The sequence below is a fragment of the Ornithorhynchus anatinus genome, chromosome 15 (assembly GCF_004115215.2).
Source record: "Ornithorhynchus anatinus isolate Pmale09 chromosome 15, mOrnAna1.pri.v4, whole genome shotgun sequence".
Classification (NCBI taxonomy): domain Eukaryota; kingdom Metazoa; phylum Chordata; class Mammalia; order Monotremata; family Ornithorhynchidae; genus Ornithorhynchus; species Ornithorhynchus anatinus.
The window spans coordinates 16,131,856-16,150,662 of record NC_041742.1 but is presented as its reverse complement, the minus strand read 5'-3'; the positions used below and the strand labels follow the sequence as shown (position 1 = coordinate 16,150,662).

General features: G+C 43.9%; 1 protein-coding gene across 6 annotated transcripts in view; it reads left to right on the top strand.

Moving 5' to 3' along the window:
* The window catches only part of CNKSR2 (connector enhancer of kinase suppressor of Ras 2), a 212,742-nt gene that overhangs the window by 84,661 nt on the left and 109,274 nt on the right, over positions 1-18,807 (top strand). For all 6 annotated transcript variants that reach the window (XM_029079730.2, XM_029079728.2, XM_029079732.2 and 3 more), the window contains exons 7-8: positions 3,993-4,052; positions 8,602-8,670. In XM_029079730.2, the coding sequence (XP_028935563.1) occupies positions 3,993-4,052; positions 8,602-8,670 (129 nt within the window). The remainder of the gene's footprint in view (positions 1-3,992; positions 4,053-8,601; positions 8,671-18,807) is intronic.

Genomic DNA, 18,807 nt, shown 5'->3' with positions numbered 1-18,807 from the left:
CGGAGGTCAATTGATCGCTCTCAGCCGCTCGGCGGCTCTTCTACTTGAATAACCTGTTGAGTGGCATGGTTTCCTCGACTGAATTAAAGGACCCCCCGGTTCCTTTATATACCTCGGTTGGCGAGAGACTCCACGGCTGGAATATTTTCTCCACAAACATGGTGGCGGTTGCCCTATTGGATGACTCTTTATGATGGGCTCTCCATCAGCTAGCTCCTGGGAACGGACTAATATAACTAGTAGTAGTAATAATATTAATAGTAGTTGTAGTTGAATCCACAACAAATTTACAGTCTAGAGGGGGAAACAGACATTAATAGAAACAAGTAGCTATTTAGAAAGCACCCTGGGTACAACGTGCTGAATTATGTGGGTGTTTGTGTGTGTGGAGAGGATGGTGGCAGGGAAGGAAGTTTCCATTTGAGAAGCAGAGATCGTCCCTGGTCCCTAGATATTAAAAGTTTGACTTTGGAGTTCCCAAGCTAGGTTTTGCAGGCCGAGGTGGAATGATAATAATAGTGATAATTATGGTATTTGTTAAGCACTTACTGTGTGCCAAGCACGGTTCTAAGCGCTGGGCTAGATAGAAGGTAATCAGGTGGATGAATAACTTCTTCCGAGGCCTCTTTACTAGTTTTTGCAGGGGAGTATGGGATGCTTCTAATTGCATTTCTTTCCCCTAAACCATTGTCCAGGAATCTACTCGTGAAAATGTTCCCCCATGAATCACACTTAACTGCCTCTCCCTCACCTCCCAACATCCCTTTCACTGCACACACACACACACACACAAACACACTGGAGTTTAGAAAATGCTCTTAATTTCCCAGAGCCCTGTTACCTAAATGCCCCTGCCACACCACAGAACTTGGTGTGGTGAAGTTATGAAATGGACACCCCCTCTTCTCCCTCCCCACCCCACTTTCCCGTGTCCCAGTCCCAGGCGGTGCCCGGAATTCCTGACTTCCCGCACTGTGCAACACTGTGCAGGAGGGAGTGGGCGTGGGGGTGGCCTTCCTCTAAAGCAGCCGCCAACGCAAAATCATCCAAAACCCCAGCCCCAGGAGTCCGTTGTATCTCTCGGCTGTTAACCACCGACCGACGCAGCTATTTTCTGCAGTCCTGATATGGGCCCCCTGGAAAGAGCTCTGCTCTGGGGAATGAGAAATCCGGATTCTAGTGTCGGTTCTGCTTGGAGCTAGCCAACGTGGGCGAAGACTGCACGCCACTTCATTCATTTCTTCATTCGTTCAGTCGTATTTATTGAGCGCTTAGAGTGTGCAGAGCACTGTACTGAGCGCTTGGGAGAGGTCAACAGAACGATAAAGAGACACATACCCTGTCCATAACAAGTTCACAGTCTAGTGGGGGAGACACAATCTAGGGGGGAAACACAGTCTAGAAGGCGTAGTGCCCCCCTCCCCCCGAATCACAGATACAGGATGGGCGGGGAGTGTGCACTCATTGTGGGCAGGGAATATGTCTGTTCAAGGGACTTCCGAGGGACTCTCCAAAGCGCTTAGTACAGTGCTTCGCACACAGCAAGTGCTCAGTAAATACAATGGAATGAATACGCCGCGCAAGCCAGTAGCACTAGAATCAACTCCTCCGCGCAAGTTCTCGGTCTCGAGACTGAGGCTTGCCCATGGTCCCTCCTCGGAGATTCCGAATGCTCCGATCTGCATGCTCTCTCTCTCTCTCTCTCTCCATCAAAATGCATCCTTCTCTCTATGGTTTGGCACACATTTTCATCCAATTAGTCACCCCCCTCCCATAGCATAGATGTCCAATTTCCTGAATCTCTCCACTGAATAGTGTGTTTTGTTTTTTAACGCTAGAACATCCATTGTGCACATTTCAATTGGTAATCCACTTCATTCAGTGCCACCATGCCATACTTCATTTTTTATCTCCTTTCATATCAGAGCAAAAAAAAAAAATCACCTCTGGGCTCCCTGGACTCCAAAAATTAATCTAGGAGGTATTTTTCCCTAATGCTTCTGACTTCTTATTTTTCCTCATTCCCTGGTGTTCTCTCAGTTCTCATTGTTTAACTTTTCTCTTGATTACACTGCGTAGAGTGTTGTGGTGTTTAAGGTATACTTAATTAAACTCACGCTATTTAGCAATTTGTCTTCCTAAATGTCACCGGCTTCAGATGCTTCAACTTCGAAAAGGGAGAAGGGCTAACGAAATCAATAGAACCCAATGGTAATGCATGCGATCTATTCAACTAGCTAGAACGGTCATGCTCTTCTGTACTTGTTAAGCGCCTACTATGTGCCAAACACTGAAATAATCAGGTTGGACACAATCTCCGTCCCACACGGGGCTCATAGTTTCAATCCTCATTTTACAAATGAGGTAACTGAGGCACAGAGGAGCAAATTGACTCACCCAGGGACACACAGCAGGCAAGTGACGGAGCAATCCTGTCACAATCCAGAGAGCCAGAAGCGATATTTGGAATATCAAGACTCGTGCTTCCTCGATAAGCCTTTCGAAGAATTTTCGGAGCCTTCTGGGTGTTTAGAGTTAGGCTTGATTGTCCAGTAAAATGGATATTTCTGGAAACTCTCCTTGATGAAGGGGAACAGAATGCAGAGAAGACTACAAGGCTTATTCTCTAAGAAGGAGAGCCGGTATTTTCATCCTAGAAAGGTTAGGTGACTTGCCGAAGGTCACACAACAGGCCAGTGGCAGACCCAGGACTAGAACTCAGGTCTCCTGACTTCCAAGCTTATGCTTTTTCCACTAAGCCCTCTCAAATATTGCAAAGCCGCCACTAATATTATTCAGAAACAAGAGAGAAATGTCAAGTAGCCTCTTTGAGAATAGTACCTCAAAAAATATTCCAGAGAAAAATAATATCGTGGCTTTGGAAGGGAAATCTGGCCAAGTGGAGGGCTCTGGGTCTAAGAGGAGGAAGGCATGGGCCCTCATGGGAAGATTGGGAGAACTAGCAATCAGAGCACTATACTAAGCACTTGGGAGAGGACAGTACAGTGAAGTTGGTAGGAACGTTCCCTGCCCACAGCAAGCCATTTTTCTTTGCCTCAGTTTCCTCATCTGTACAATGGGTATCTATAAATGAGCCCCTATGGGACCGGGACTGTTGCCTGATCTGATGTTCTTGTAGCTAGATCAGTGCTCAGTCCATGGAGAGTTTTTAATAAATGCTATAATTATGATTCAACTTGGACTCACTCACCATACATCAAATTGCAAACTGCCCCTTCGATGATATTTGGTCCCTTCAAATCAATCAATCATTTGTATTGATCGAACACTTACTGTGTGCAGAGCACTGTACTAAGCGCTTGGGTGAGTACAAAACAACAATAAACAGATAAATTCCCTGCCCACATCCTTGGAGGGTGGTGGTGTCTTGCCCCATTATACAGATAAACACACAGCAGCCAGTAATATAGCAGGTCTAGGTTAGAGAAGCAGTGTGGTATAGTGGATAGAGCACGGGCCTGGGCGTCAGAAGGACCGGGGTCCTAATCCCAGTGCAGTTTTAAGTGGACGCAGTCCACGTCCCACATGGGGCTCACAGTCTTAATCCCCATTTTACAGATGAGTTAACTGAGGCCCAGAGAAGTGAAGTGACTTGCCTAAGGTCACAAAGCAGACAAGTGGCGGAGCCGGGATTAGAACCCAGGTCCTTCTGACTCCCAGGTCTGGGGATGCTATGTGAGACAGGGACTGTGTCCCGCTCAGTTACTCTGTGCCTACCCCAGAGTTTAGTACACTGCTTGGCACATAGTAAATGCTTAACAAGTACCACAATTATTATTATTAATTATTATTATTAAAACCCAAGTCTACCAGCTCTCTATCACCTGTTCTTTCCAGTAGGACAGACGGTATTCAAGGCATATAGGTCCCACTGGTTTTTATTCATTGTTTGGATTTTGTGAGCGATATATGTGAATGAGATTTTTTTCCCCAAACTTTACAAATCCTTTCTGATGGTGTCTTTCTCTTAGGGCATGTACATAAAATCAACATACGATGGTCTCCATGTAATCACGGGAACAACAGAAAATGTGAGTATCGAACCGTAATTAGCTCTGGGAATGGGCATCAATTTAAGTGGAAAATGAGATTTTTCTAAGACCAGCCGCTGCCCCAATCAATCAGTAGTATTTAGTGTGCGCTTATTCTAGGCCGAGCACTATACTAGCCGCTTGGGAAAGGACAGCAGAGTTACTAGATATGATCTGTGACTTCAAGGAATTTACGGTACAGTATAGGAAGGCACCAAGTATATTACAAGTAGGAGGATGCAATTGAATATATTACATTTGTACATAAGTGTACATGTTCTTGTCTGTCCGTCTCCCCCAGTTAGACTGTAAGCCCGTCAAAGGGCAGGGACTGTCTCTGTTACCGATTTGTACATTCCAAGCGCTTAGTACAGTGTTCTGCACATAGTAAGCGCTCAATAAATACTATTGAATGAATGAAGGAATACTAGACCACCCTGCCCACTTCAGTTACCAGTTGTTTAAACAACTAACGAAAGTCTTGAAGTTTAGAGAAGAATAGAGAAGTTTGGAGAAGCAGCGAGGCTCAGTGGAAAGAGCCCGGGCTTGCGAATCAGAAGTCATGGGTTCTAATTCCCTACTCCACCACTTGTCAGCTGTGTGATTTTGTGCAAGTCACTTAACTTCTCCGTGCCTCAGTTACCTCATCTGTAAAATGTGGATTAAGACTGTGAGCCCCACGTGGGACAACCTTGTATTCCCGCCCCCTCGCCCCAGCACTTAGAACAGTGCTTGGCACATAGTAAGCTCTTAACAAATACCGTAAAAAAAAGAAAGTTTACACTCACTGTATTGGTTCTTCGTAATGGCTGTTTGAAAGGTGCTGCCGTACTTTTTGCTTGTTTCTCGGTACACTAGGGTTATGAGTAAGTCACGGTATGGCAGAGTTCTGGTAAGACAGTCCATTAATAGCATTTACTGAGCACCATCTGTGTTCAGAGCACTGTACTGGGTGCTTGGGAGAGTGTAATTGGGATTAGTAGATGCTCTCTCTGCCCTTAAGGAGTTTACAGTTTGGCAAGTATAACAGGTTTTATAACCGTTAGCACTAGTTCAGTTACTACAAGACCTAATGAGCATGTGGGAGGCAAGCAGCTTTGTCTTTTCAAGCTGTGTAGCCTAGGAGAAAGAGCACAGGATTGAGACTCAGGAGACTTGAGTTCTAATCCAACTCTGCTCCTGGCTTGCTGTGTGACCTTGAACAAATCTTCTGACCTCTTTGAACCTCAGTTTCCTCATCTGTAAAATGAGGATCTCCTCTCTTCTCTTCTAGACTGTGAGTTCCTCGTGGGTGGGGACCGTATCTATCAACTCTGTAGTTCTGTACTTCCCCAAGCACAGTGCTTTGCTTACAGTTAGCACTCAATAAGCAGGACTCATTGATTTTTTTTTTTTTTAGAGCCCTGTGTGGGGCAGGAATTGGACCCAGTGTCACAGCCTTATATCTCAATTGTGCTTGGCACATAATAAGCACTTTAACAAAACCAATCAGAAAAAAAAATGAGCATCCCAGTCTCATGGAAATTCAGAAATGAAAGCGAGAAGGGATTTCACGCAATTGGTCAGTGCAAGATTATTCTCCACACTTGCATTGTGCTCTGCTGCCTGTAGCTCAGCTCTTCATTGTCCATTCATGATGTTTCCTTCAGTTTAGAACACTTCATTATTGAATGGATTCCATTGATGAAAAAAAAGGTCCTTTGGTGCCTAAATCTCCCCACTTTATTCAAAATGGTTCTTCTTATTCCAGCAGGCTTATTTTTCTTCAGGCTTTTATGTATCTTGGTGGTGCTTGTTAGAATTAGTATACCTTAAAGGAGAGAAAGAGAGAGATGGAGGAAGAAAGGAAAAAGAAGCACTCATAGGACTGAATTTGAGAGAAGTTACTAGATATAATTTAAAAGTATCAATAGGAATGCATTTTTATGAATTGACTCAATTGTTTTCTGGAATTTGTTAAGCGCTAACTATGTGCCAGGCACTCTACTCAACACTGGGTGAATACAACTTAATGAGGTTAGAAACAGTACCTGTCCCCCACAGGGCTCACAGTCTTAATCCCCGTTTTACAGATGAGCAAACTGAGGCACAGAGAAGTGAAATGACTTACCCACAGCACTTGTGTACCTGTCTGCAATTTATTTATTTATATTAATGTCTGTCTCCATCTCTGGACCATAAACTCATTTTGGGCAAGGAACGCATCTCCTAATCCTGTTACACTGTACTCTTCCAAGCGCTTAGTAAAGTCATCTGCACACAGGTAACGCTCGATAAATGCAATTGATTGACTGATTGATTGAAGTGGTGGAGTCGGGATGAGAACACAGCTCCTTCTGACTTCCAGGCCCCGATATATCCGTTAAGCCACACTACTCCGGCTTATTAAAAGTGCAACTCCAAAGCAGTGCGCACACTATATATTAATATTGCATTCTGATACACTTCACCTCTTCCTTTACCCCTTCCTTAACAGATAGAGCCCCAAATAGACAGAATTCCAATCAGCTACAACCACATCAGTCATGGAAATTTGACCCATCCTAAGCCGCTTCTTGGAGGGTCTGAGAGGGATTTTTTCACCGGTATTAAAGGAAAGGCAACCTACATAGACATCGGTGTAAGAAAGTAGTCGTTATTCAACCAACCTAGCAACTGAAAGGATACAAATTCTGGAATAGAAAATGGATCGTAAGAGCTTCAAGGAGAGCCACGAGAATGGGATGAAATATCCCGAAGTCTTCTTTTTCTATAGTTTTTTTGGAATGACTCATTTTTTGCTCTCTAGTCTTTTTATGTCCCCTATGGGAGAGAGGAAAGATTAAATAGCGTTAAAAGTTATCTAATGGCACCTTGTATTGCTTCCATGTTGCCTACGCATCCATAATCTATGGTGCTTTCTTATCAATCGTCTCTTTTTCACCCTCAAAGCGTCCCTGTAAGATAGGGAGAGCAGGTGGTGTTGGCCCCATTTCACTCTTCAGAAAAATGAGACCCAGAGTCATTAAGCGACTTGCTTGAGGTCACAGGGCAGGCCACTGACAGAGCCGATCCTAGAATCCCACACTCTTTTCTTCAGGCTAAAACTTTGAGCTCATCAGAATAGTATTGGCCTAGAATGTTGATTCCCTCCCCCCTCCCCTCCCCCCATGCCTTCTCTTCATTTAATTTGCTACTCAATCTAAGGCATTTATTGTGCTCTTGATGATGAGGGAGAGCACCGATCTAAGTATTCAGAACAATAGATCCATCATTCAGTGGAATATATTGAACACTTACTTTGAGCAGAGCTCTGTACTAAGTACTTGAGAGAGAACAGTCGAACAAGCAAGAAATGGAATCTATTGAGAACTCAATCAATGCTGTGGAGCTGAGGGTGGGGTGAATATCAAGCGCTTAAATGGTCCAGATGTAAGTGAATAGGTGAGGTAGAAAAGGGGAAGGAATAGGGAAAAATGAGAGCTTAACAGGGGGAGAGTCCATTTGGAGGAGATGTACTTTTAATAAGGCTTTGAAGATGTAGATAAGTTCCCTGCCCTCAAGTTATTGAAACTATTAGTGATTCAATGAAGCAGCAATTGAGTCATCTAGTCTTCAAAGCCTGGGCACCGATCACACCTGTGTGCGCCTTTGAAAGTGTTCATTTATCGGAGCTCATTTGAATGATTTATATGAAATGAAGAAGATCAAACCATGCAAATGACATTGATTACAGGTAGATTTGTGCATTTCCTGCCCACGAGAAACAAGGATTGGTAGCTGTAATATGTCAGGCACCGAGAACTTCATTCACTTGTATTTATGGAGCTCTTACTGTGTACAGACCACTGTACTGAGTGCTTGGGAGAGTACAGTATAACAATAAAGAGTCACATTCCCTGCCCACAGTGAGCTAAGAGTGGGAGACAGACATTCGTATCAATAAATAACTTTTTAAGGGAAAAGAAGTGGGGCCCTATAATAAGTGCCATTACCATTTGCCCCCTAAAAGAATGCCTTAGAAACAGGTTATGTATAATAGAATAATTTGTTAAGTTCTTGCACTGTGCTAAGCACTGGGGTAGCTAGACGGAGTGTGTCTGTTTATTGTTACACTGTACTCTTTCAAGTGCTTTGTACGGTGCCTTGCACACCCTAAGCGCTCAATAAATATGATTGAATGAAAGAACTGTATAATGGGGGGTCAATACATATTCTCCCTCCACTTAGACGGTCCCTTGAGGGGCAGGGACCGTGTCTGGCTAAATTAATTTGCATCTATCTCCATGCTTAGATCAGTGCTTGACACACAGTAAACGCTGAGCAAACAATACTCTATATCTCGTTAAGTATTTTTCTTATATTACCACCACCTAACGAAGGTGTTTTTCAGGGACAGGGGATACAACAGGTGAAATTTTACAAGTCATTTTTACTCTAGTATGTTCCCCGGGGAACATAATTAAATATGTGCTGGGATTTATAGCCGTTAGGTGCCGGGATCTTGAAAGGGAGAGGTGACAACCGGCAAAAATATCCTTCTTGATCATTTCTTTTGTGTTTACTTCAGTCCCCTGCAGATCGGTGTAAGAAGATTCATGCTGGGGATGAAGTAATTCAAGTGAATCACCAAACTGTGGTATGTATAATTACATTAAGTGTCAGTGGGAGAAACTCATATGAAAATGGGACTAAAGCTTTAAAGAAATGACTTGTCTTGACATTGCTGGCAAACACGCAGATTGGAGTAGGGTCCGACTGTTAAATAACTGCCTTCTCCTCCTAAATATTTGTTTAGCCTGTATGATATGGTCCTGAGAAAATGTAAAAGCTGCTGATGTCTTTAGGCCACAATGTAGTAAACACTGAAGTTGGCTAAATTCTCTGAAGGGATGGGATATTTATAGTCCGAGAAACACCAGTAAGAGCGTCCTCCTATCATTGAAGTACAGAGGAACAGGTAAAACCATTATCTGTGGCTCATAAAGGCAATAACCCTCTCACTACTCACTCCAGCATTCCTTAACCGTTCAGTCTTCGCTTCTAAAGGTGTCCTAATGTTATCTCCCGATGCGCTGCCGTGATCAAAAGCTACCATATTTCTCGGCGTTTTTGCAGTGACTCGCATTTCCGTTTTTCCCTTAAGAGCTTGAAGCATAACAATTCTGAGCTCCCAGCCTCTGGATAGTTCTTTTTTCATCAGAAAGTTGCCATTTTCATTCCCTTCATTCCTTAGTGCTGTTCGGTTTTGATCCGACAACGCTCCTATGTGAAGTCTGCCAGTCGGAAGTTTACACTCAAAAACCACAGCCGTAAACACATAAAGTATCTTCCTGGGGTTAACACCTACCAACCTTGTAAGAATGCGTCTCTCTTCTGTGTAAAGATTCCCTACCTACCTTGGGGTTACTAATGCTGTTGCCTGGGAGACCAGTTCTTCAAACTGTGATCCTTCATTTCCTCCCTTAACCGAATGGGGTATCAGATGGATTCTAGAGAGAACCAACCGGATGATGGGAAAGTTGGTTCAATGCGTCTAAGAAGGCAGGGTTGAAGTCAGGTGAATCTTTTCCGGGATGTGTGATTCACTGGGGGAAAGATCCATGTGGACGACAGAATCGGGATGAATTGAGCCGCCAGGTACAGATAACGATTTCTTGGGGGCTTTGGCGTTTGGGGGCAGTCAAGGTTAAAGAAAGCGTTGAAGAGGGAAGCTAAAAGACGCGAGGAGGAGATCGCAGGGGGGAGGAGGTTAAACGCCCCAATCGCAAACCTTCTCTTGGAGAAGAGGGAAATGCCAAACGGCCCTCTGATGGCCATCTCGCTCCAGAACTCAAGAAATGGAAACCGTCGAATCAACCAATCAATCAACGGTATTTATTGAGCGTCTACTGTGTGCAGAGCACTGTGCAATGCACTTTGGGGGGTACAGTATGGTAGCCTTGGTCGTTATCTATGCACTAAGTTGCACTGTACTCTCCCACGCGCAGAGTGATAATAATTAAGGATCATAATAGTGATATTTGTTAAGCTCTTACTGTGGGCCAACCACTCCGGTGCTGTACACACAGTATACGGTCAATAAATACCACCGGCTGATGGATCCTGAGGTGAGGCATGAGACGGTGCTGCAATTAAAGGTTCTGCTTTCGTGTTTCTAACCCCACAATGAACAGACGGATAGAGGACAGGGATGCCAACTTTACCCTCTTCCACTCTCTGGGGACATCTTGATTAAGCGGGCGCTTCACTCCATCTCCAGCTCCGGGAAAAGGCCGGGATCAGGGGACCTCCAGCTCTTCCTACCGGCAAGGGGGGAATCCGCATCATCTGGTCGCGTCCACACGGGTGGCCGGGGTTGGAGACATCTCTCCTGGTATTTAGTTTCGGTATTTCTGAAGCATTCACTCTATACTGAGCCGCGGAGTGAGCGTCAGGGTAGATACAAACACACGAGCTCAGTTGCGGTCTTCGAAGGCTAAGTCACATTGACCCAACTGATCAATGAGCCTCGGTTGGGTCCCAGGAGCAGTATCTGAGATCGCTCGCTCGAGGGAATTCGAGAGACCCATCTCCGCTCATGCTTTCTTCTGTTTGCAGAGTGTGTTCTCTCTATATAATGGGAGATTTGGGTTACAGAGCAGCAAGGCGTAGTGGATAGAGCTCGGGCCTGGGAGTCAGAAGGTCGTGGGTTCTAATCCCAGCTCTGCCGCTTGCCTGCTCTGTAACCTTGGCCAAGTCACTTCACTTCCCTGTGCCTCACTTAGCTCATCTGTAAAATGGGGATTGAGACTGTGAACCCTATGTGAGACAAGGACTGCGTCCAACCTGATTTTCTTGCATCCACCCCAGTGCTTAGTACAGTGCCTGGCATGTAGTAAGTGCTTAATAAATACCATTACTATTATTATCATTATTATTATTATTATTATGGAGGGCCAGCAACTATGATAAAAGCAGGCAGTCAGTAGTATTCAGTGACCCCCTGCTGGGTGCAGAGCACTGTACTGAGCACTTGGGAGAGTACAAAGAGTCGTAAGACATAATCCCTGCCCTCAAAGAGTTGATGGTGTACTTTGTGTAGACGGTTAAATTCTACCAGTAGTGTTGATAGACATGATCCCTGCCTTGGAGGAGTGTATAGTTTGCTTTCTACAGAACACTGTGCTAAGCCCCATGGAAAGTACTGTAGAGTTAATGGGCATAATCCCTGCCCTCAAGAAGTTTTCATCATTCATTCAATCATTCGATCGTATTTATTGAGCGCTTACTGTGTGCAGAGCACTGTACTACTGTGTGAAGAGCACTGTATAAAGTGCTTGGGAGAGTCCAAAAAATTAGTGGACACGATCACTGCCCTCAAGGAACTTACAATTTAGTGGAAGAGACAGACACTAAAGTAGATTACAGAGAGGAGGAAGAAAGAAAAGGGGAATGAGCAAGTGTAAAATTCATTCCGTCATATTTATTGAGCTCTTACTGTGTGCAGAGCACTGTACTACGTGGTTGGGAAGTACAATTCAGCAATAGAGACAATCCCTACCCAACAACGGGCTCAGCTTTCCTGCAGTGGTACCCAATGCCGAACCTACCAGCCAATTTGGTAGGAGCTAAGTGGCCCATCCAACCTCCATTGATGAAAAATTGACATTGGGAGCACCACTCATTGAGCTGGCCAAGTTTGGACAGCTAGTTCCCCGCCCCTTGGTCATAGAAGTATATTATGCCACCTTATGAAGTTCAAAGTCATAGTCCAAAGATTACCTATCTTGGGTGTGTATGAGACTTTGCATGTGCGTGTTTTGCAGGGGTAAGTGAAAAGAGAATTCTCTTTCTCCTTTATGCATCTTTGGATGCCCTGTCTTCCCTCTATTCCCCACAAGTGGATGTAGTGGCTTCACCCCGGAGCAAGATTTGATTTTTCCTGATGGGCAGACAAGTCAAATGGCATGGAAGATATTCCCAGCCTGGATTCTTTCAGGACATTCCATGAGGATTTGGGTAGGTGCTTTCTGGACCTACCTTCCTCTTTTAGAGATGGGGCAAAGTGTGTTTTCCCCAAAGGACATCCAGAACCAAGAGCTCTTATTTTCTCTCTCTCTCTTCAAGTATATATATATATGAATATATATAACAATTTATATCTGTATCTATAAATAGATATCTAGATATACATGCATACCTATAAAATGTTTATATAAATATTTAGATAGGTAAAAATACTTTCAAAGGGATAAAGAATCCATTGGTGTACAGAAGAAATTCAGAAACAACTGCCTTTCCAATTATTGATACCAACAACTTGATCCTGATCATTAGGGTTTTAATACAGAACTCAACTGTGAGAGATTTGGTTGGGACTGAATTCTGTTTGTCTTTCTCTTAGAAGTTTATCATCTTGGATGATGTGCGTGCTTGAATTTATCCAAGCTGTGAAATCTGGTTGCTATAAATAGGTCATAGATAGCAATAACTGTTCAGTGATTGAATGCATTCCACTGATTATTCTCCACCTTGAGCACAGTGCCCTGTCTTTTGGTTTTGATCTTTGGAAGGTCACCCTTTATGATAGCTTGAGGATCAGTGGTTTCGGTGCTGCAGAAACGTACAGTGGAAAGGGTGTCGTGTTTGTGATAGTTTCAAGAATGATAATTCCCTTGTCGTGCTTTGCACAAGGGGTCCTGGTTCTGGATGCGGTCTGCTGTAGCCATTGCAAGTTGATATTTATAGGGGCTCACCGAGTTGCTGGCTGAAATTGCAGTTCTTCCTGTTGAGCCAAGCAAAATCTCGTGTTGGAGTTGGTTGCTTAAAGGAGTGCATGCAAAAAAAAAATAATCACTCAAATTGTTTTTAAAACAGAACCAGTTTTGCTCTCCAGTTGTGGAGTCAATTAAATAAGGACTTGTGACTTTCTTTATAAGTGTCATTTGGGCTGGGTTGAGGTGTGCTTAGTTGGGGGGTATATGTGAATGCATTGCTTTTTTAGTGGTTCAACTTTGTGCCTGAAAGTCAGAATTTAACCTTTGAAGAAGAAGCATCTTCCTTCCTGCTGCCCTGTGATTTTAACAAAATCACTGCTCAACAGTGATAGGTGACTTCCCCACTCTCATTTCCCGATGTGCTCGGCGTTAACGTGTTGTTATGCTAAAAGTCAAGTTCTCTTCAGGGTTCACCTGCCTATTCTGGTAGGTAAAGTTATTCTACTTGGTTAGAAAGTTGTGGTTGAATGAGAGGGTCAGGAGCAAGTGGGAGGTGATTCTTTACCTTTTGAAATTCTAGCCCAGTTTTGATAGAAATAATTGGTAGATTTTAAAAAATTTGCATCATCAGTCTGCAGTTCATCAAGCAGTATTCAGTTACTGTTCTAACCAATATTTCATAAAGTGAAAGATGGCCCTCCACTGAAATGTTCTCTGAAGCATTCTACCTTATTATAATAATGATAGTTAAGGCATTTATTAAGGACTTTCTATATGCCAAGCACTGGGGTAGATTCAAGATAGATTGAAACAATCTCTGTCCCACAGAGTTAGTAATCTCACTTGTCTCCTTAGTGAAGCATTTTGTCTTAATCATACATTTAATAATAATAATGGTATTTGTTAAGCACTTACTATGTGCCAAGCACTGTTCTAAGTATTGGGGTAGATACAAGGTAATCACTTTGCCCCACATGGGGCTCACAGTCTTAATCTCTATTTTTCAGATGAGGTCACTGAGGCACAGAGAAGTTAAGGGGTTTGCCCAAGGTCACACAGTAGATTGGTGTTGGAGCCATGATTAGAACCCATGTCCTCTGACTCCCGGGCCCGTGCTCTTGCCACTAAGCCATGCTGCTTCTCATGTAAGGTACTTAACCAAAACCAATTTGCCCTCCCCCCCCCCCGAAAAACTGTTAGCAGGAATTGAATGTAAAAATCAAATGATAATTTTTCAATAAAAAGAAAGATTACCAATATACACTCCTGTATTCTTAGAGTTCCTGGGTTCTTCTACCTCCAGTCCAGACTTGTTAGCAGCTGAAAAAGAAACAAAGTCATTGATGTTGGCTAGAATTCGTGTCATTCCATCCCACTTGGGTTTTCTGTTCAAAAGCTCCCAGAGTGTAGAATTAGGGGATCTGAGAGAGGAGGATAGAAGCTGACAGTTTTGATTACTCAGATATTCAAATCTCTTATGCAGCTTAACTGCAGGTGACAATGTGGACTTCTAAGCTACAGAAGCCCAGGAAGATTTACGCTTAAACCAATTGACGCGGGAAGTTGCCAAGTCACTCACCCTGAAAACTTACACCAGAATCAGGGAGAGGCTATTTATCTTTATCTTAGGTTTAGCACTTAGAGAAGTGATGTTGCACATTGACCTTTCAGGTTCTTAACTAAGGACAGTAAGCCTCCTGTGGGTGGGTAACTCAACTACCGACTCTGTCATATTGTACTCTCCCAAGCGCTTAGTACAGCGCTCTCTACATAGTAAGTGCTAAATAAATATGATCGATTGATTCATTAAGCTCAGTTCTGAGTAGCAATCACATTCTCCTGAAAGATCCTAGAAAATTGACCCCCATTTTTATATTTTGGTAGCTATTCAATCAGCATGAACTTTCTTGATGGGGAAGAAAAGATCAGCCAATGTGCATATGTAGTTTCTTCTGAGCTTCTGGGGGTTAATCTAAAGTTTGAACTCAAGCACAGCCCTAAATGATCCACTTTCATGGCTTAGGTGTCTGTATTTATCACTACAATTTTATCTCAGAGCTCAAGGAGCATCACTGTCCAACTTGAAATGCTTAGTAGTTGTGCCAAAGATCAGTGGATCTGTTCATTTTTGAGTGAAAGGACAGTGTTGAGGGGGAAAAGAATTGCAGTTCTGAAGACCAATTTATGGAACAAGCAAAGATCACCTCAAGGAAATACAATCTCGGGACACACCATTCAATACTTAGACTTCTATTTACTTGGGCTAATTCTCTGAACACAAATAAACTAATAAAGTGAAATAAACTACTCAACTTGAGTAAATGTGTGACTTAACTTCTCCGTGCCTCAGTTGCCACAACTGTAAAATGAGGATAAAGACTGAGAGCCCCATGTGGGACGTGGACCGTGTCCAACCGATGAACTTGTATCTGCCCCAGTGTTTAGTACAGTGTGTGGCATAGAGTAAGGGCTTAACAAATACCATTTAGAAAAAATTACTTGGCCTATGATGAGTAATAACTGGAAGACCCAGTAAACAATTCTTAGGGAAATAAGGCTCAACTCTTGATTAGTTTCAGAAGAGGTGTCAGACCTCTGATTGCCAGATAGTATGCTCTTTGCTGCCAGCTCAGAAGGGAGATTTGAAAGCCAGAAGAACAGATGAGTTCCTGTAACTATAAAACATAAACTCAGTCCTCCCAAAACTTGTGTTTTCATTGAGCATCAAGTCATGTTTCGACGGTTCGTTATTCCGAACCTTGAAAAGTGCAGAAGCTTTTCAGTGAAAAGCAGTTTACATCTTTGGTAGGTGAGTGAGTCTTCAAGGGCAAAATCGAACATCATAGAAGCGAGGCCCAAATTCACATGGTTCTAATCCATTTCCCACCCAGCCAGAAAGGAATTGGCCAATACTCTATTTTGTTGTAATGTTTGGGGATCAACAGAATCCTTTGGTTGAGCTGCAAATCTGAGGGTTTGGTCGTTGAGGTTCCCGCATTGTTTAGTCGGATCCTTCGACTCCTCGAAGCGACACTTCTCCCTGCCCCGGAGTGAGGGGTCAGGCTCTAACAGGATGGAAGGCTGCCATTTTGGACGACCTCTCCTTGGGCCAAGCTTCCTGGCCACCAGGACGTCGCAGGAAACATCACTCAAGACTGGGCTTAGTCTGCTGCCTCATTTCTCCTGTCCCTGCCCCGCTCCAGGGGTACCCTGATAACCTCAGAGCCGCTGGGTGGATTCTGGATTGTGCCCCAGTCATGGGGGATAAAGCAGGGTCGTAGGTGTCAACTCCTCGAGGGGCTTCCTCAGCAGGATCCCAAGTCCCTGACAAGACCTAGGTTCCCGTAAGGGTTGTAAAGATTTAAAATGACGGCTTCCATCCTGTTAGCTCTTTGAAGCCAGCCTCTTCCCGCTCTCCAACCGCCCCCCCCCCCAAATTCCTGCCATTCTCTTGCCCCCCATTTCAAAATGAAAATTTGGCCATTAGGAACTTGACCTCAAGAGACAGAAGATCCCGAAAAGCTCGTTTTCATGTCGGTCCTCGCCCTCTCCCCTTCCTCCTTCCCTCCTTCCTCCCCAACTAGAACCCTCGACACTGTGGGGAATTAGGCCTGCTCCCCAAAAACCTTGGCCTCAAGTTTGTGGAGATCATGGAGAGTAAAGAGGCAGGGTTACAGGAAGGCAAAATCACATTTTAGAGAGGCAGGTTACAGGGAAGATGGTAGAGAAGAGAGTTGGGAAGACTTGTGGTAACACCTGGAGATTTGTAATGGCTCAATCAGTGAATCAGTGGTATTTATTGAGCACGTACTCTGTCCGGAGCACTGTACTAAGCTCCTGGGAAAGTGCAGTACAGTAGAGTTGGTAGAAACATTCCCTGCCCACAAGAGGGATTTGTGGAATGGTGAGGTAAAGGTGCAGAGTGTTTTACAGGGTTCCAACACCTGATAATGCGTTCATATCTAGATCGTTTTACATTGGTGTGAGTAGAAGCAAGTTTATTATCTAAACGACCTCATGTCAGTGTCAGAGTGCAGGGGCTTAATTCTAGCTCTGGCTCTGCTCTTGACTGGGTGAGGAGGCTCTGGTAATTCCCAGAATCCTTCTGGATCTCAACATATCGACTCGCGTAAGGTCACTGAAAAAGAACCATCTGAGAAGCATCTGTATTCTTTGGAAAACCGACCCGAGGTGAAAAGGGGCTGAATGATTTTGGAGACTGGTAATTATGGCGTTCATTAAGTGCTTAATATATGCCATACCCTGACGTAGATATAAAGTTATCAGAGGCGGTTCTGTTCCACAGAGAGAATGACACACAACACGTTGTCCTAGTTGTGGGCTAGACCTCCTCCCAGGTGGTGTAGTGGAGAGAGCACGGGCCTGGGAGCCAGAAGGACCTGGGTTCTAATGTCGGCTGTGCCACTCGGTCTGCTGTGTGACCTTGGGCAAGTCCCGTCACTTCTCTGTGCCTCAGTTACCTCATCTGTAAAATGGGGGTTATGACTGTGAGCCTCACATGGGGCAGGGACCGAGTCCAACCTGATAACCTTGTATTCACTCCAGCCCTTAGAACAGTGCCTGGCACATAGTACACGCTTAACAAATACCCTCATTATTATTATTTCAGATTAAAGAGTTTTTATCTCCTTAACCACCTTTCCGTTCTGTGGCCTGTTTGTTAATGCCCTCACTGCTTACCACCCCTCTAAAGGCAGTTTGCCCAGTCAGGGGTGGTGATCCACAAGGTTTCTGATCAGCCACTCTGAAACAACAATTGGGCTAAAGCGGGTTAAAACAAGGCACGCCACCCATGCCTCTCATTGCTGTGGGCTGGTTGGATACCCATTTAAGACATTAAATGGAGATGCATATTTGATTTTTGTTCCTTATGTCCATTAATTGAGTAAATGGAATGGTGACATCTGGTAATATTAATTTAGAATGAATAATTAAAAGCTCGCTATCAATTTTTTATATGACGTGAACGAGAAGCAGCCCAGAGTCATTGCTTAATAAATGGCGATAATGTGTGGATAAGCAATCGCGGACACCCACGTGTTCAATTCTGGAATCATAAAACTGAAATGATGGAGGACATGGTTTTTTTGGGTGCTTTCACCTTTTTTAAAAAACAAGGAACTAGTCCTTTTTTTTTTACCTTCCACGAAGCAGATTAAGTCTGGCTGCTCTTGTTATTATTTTGTTTTGGAGTCTAAGTCCTATTCTGGTTCGATTAGACGATTGATGTTTTTTCAAGGGTAGTCATTTAAGGCTCAGAATTATTAAGAAAACATATCACTTGCCAAAGAAAAGGAAAATCTCGTGGATGCCCTCCCCCAAGGGTGAAACTGAGGCTATTTATTGACCTTATGATTCTTCAGTGGTGAGATGCTTAATGTTCTATTTTGGTGATGTGATCATCCCTTAAAGATAACTAAACCTCTTCTGGTGATTCAGCCTGTTTACCCGAAAGAGGCAGACAGAAGCCAACCAAGCAGCTATAAACGTCAAACTCTGGGGGAATTAAGACTTTTGCAGGAGTCCAAGAGAAGCAGCATGGCCTAGTGAAGCAGAGAGACCTAGTGGATAAATCACAGGCCTGGGAGTCAGAAGGACCTGGGTTCTAATCCCAGTTCCCCCTCTTGTCTGCCATGTGACCTTGAGCAAATCACTTCACTTCTCTGGGCCTCAGTTACCTCATATGTTAAATGGGGATTAAGACTCTGAGCCCCATGTGGGATGTGGACAGTGCCCAACCTAAGTAACTTGTATCTACCCCAGCGCTTAGTACAGTGCCTGGTACATAGTAAGTGCTTAACAAATACCAATGGTAAAAACAAAGTACACGCAATTCCTCTGGGACGTGTATTTTGCTCCACATACACCTTGTTTTCCTAGAGCAGAGGGCTTCATTCTTGAGAAACTGCATGCTGAGTAAAACCTGAGCTGTTTTACTCAGCGGTTGTATGCCAGGCAGTGAGGGTGAGAAGAATTATCTGCTGACTTGGGCCAGCAAGCCTAAAGAGGCTCACTACGTCGGAAGAACGGGCTCTGATGCCTCAACCATCTTCTGG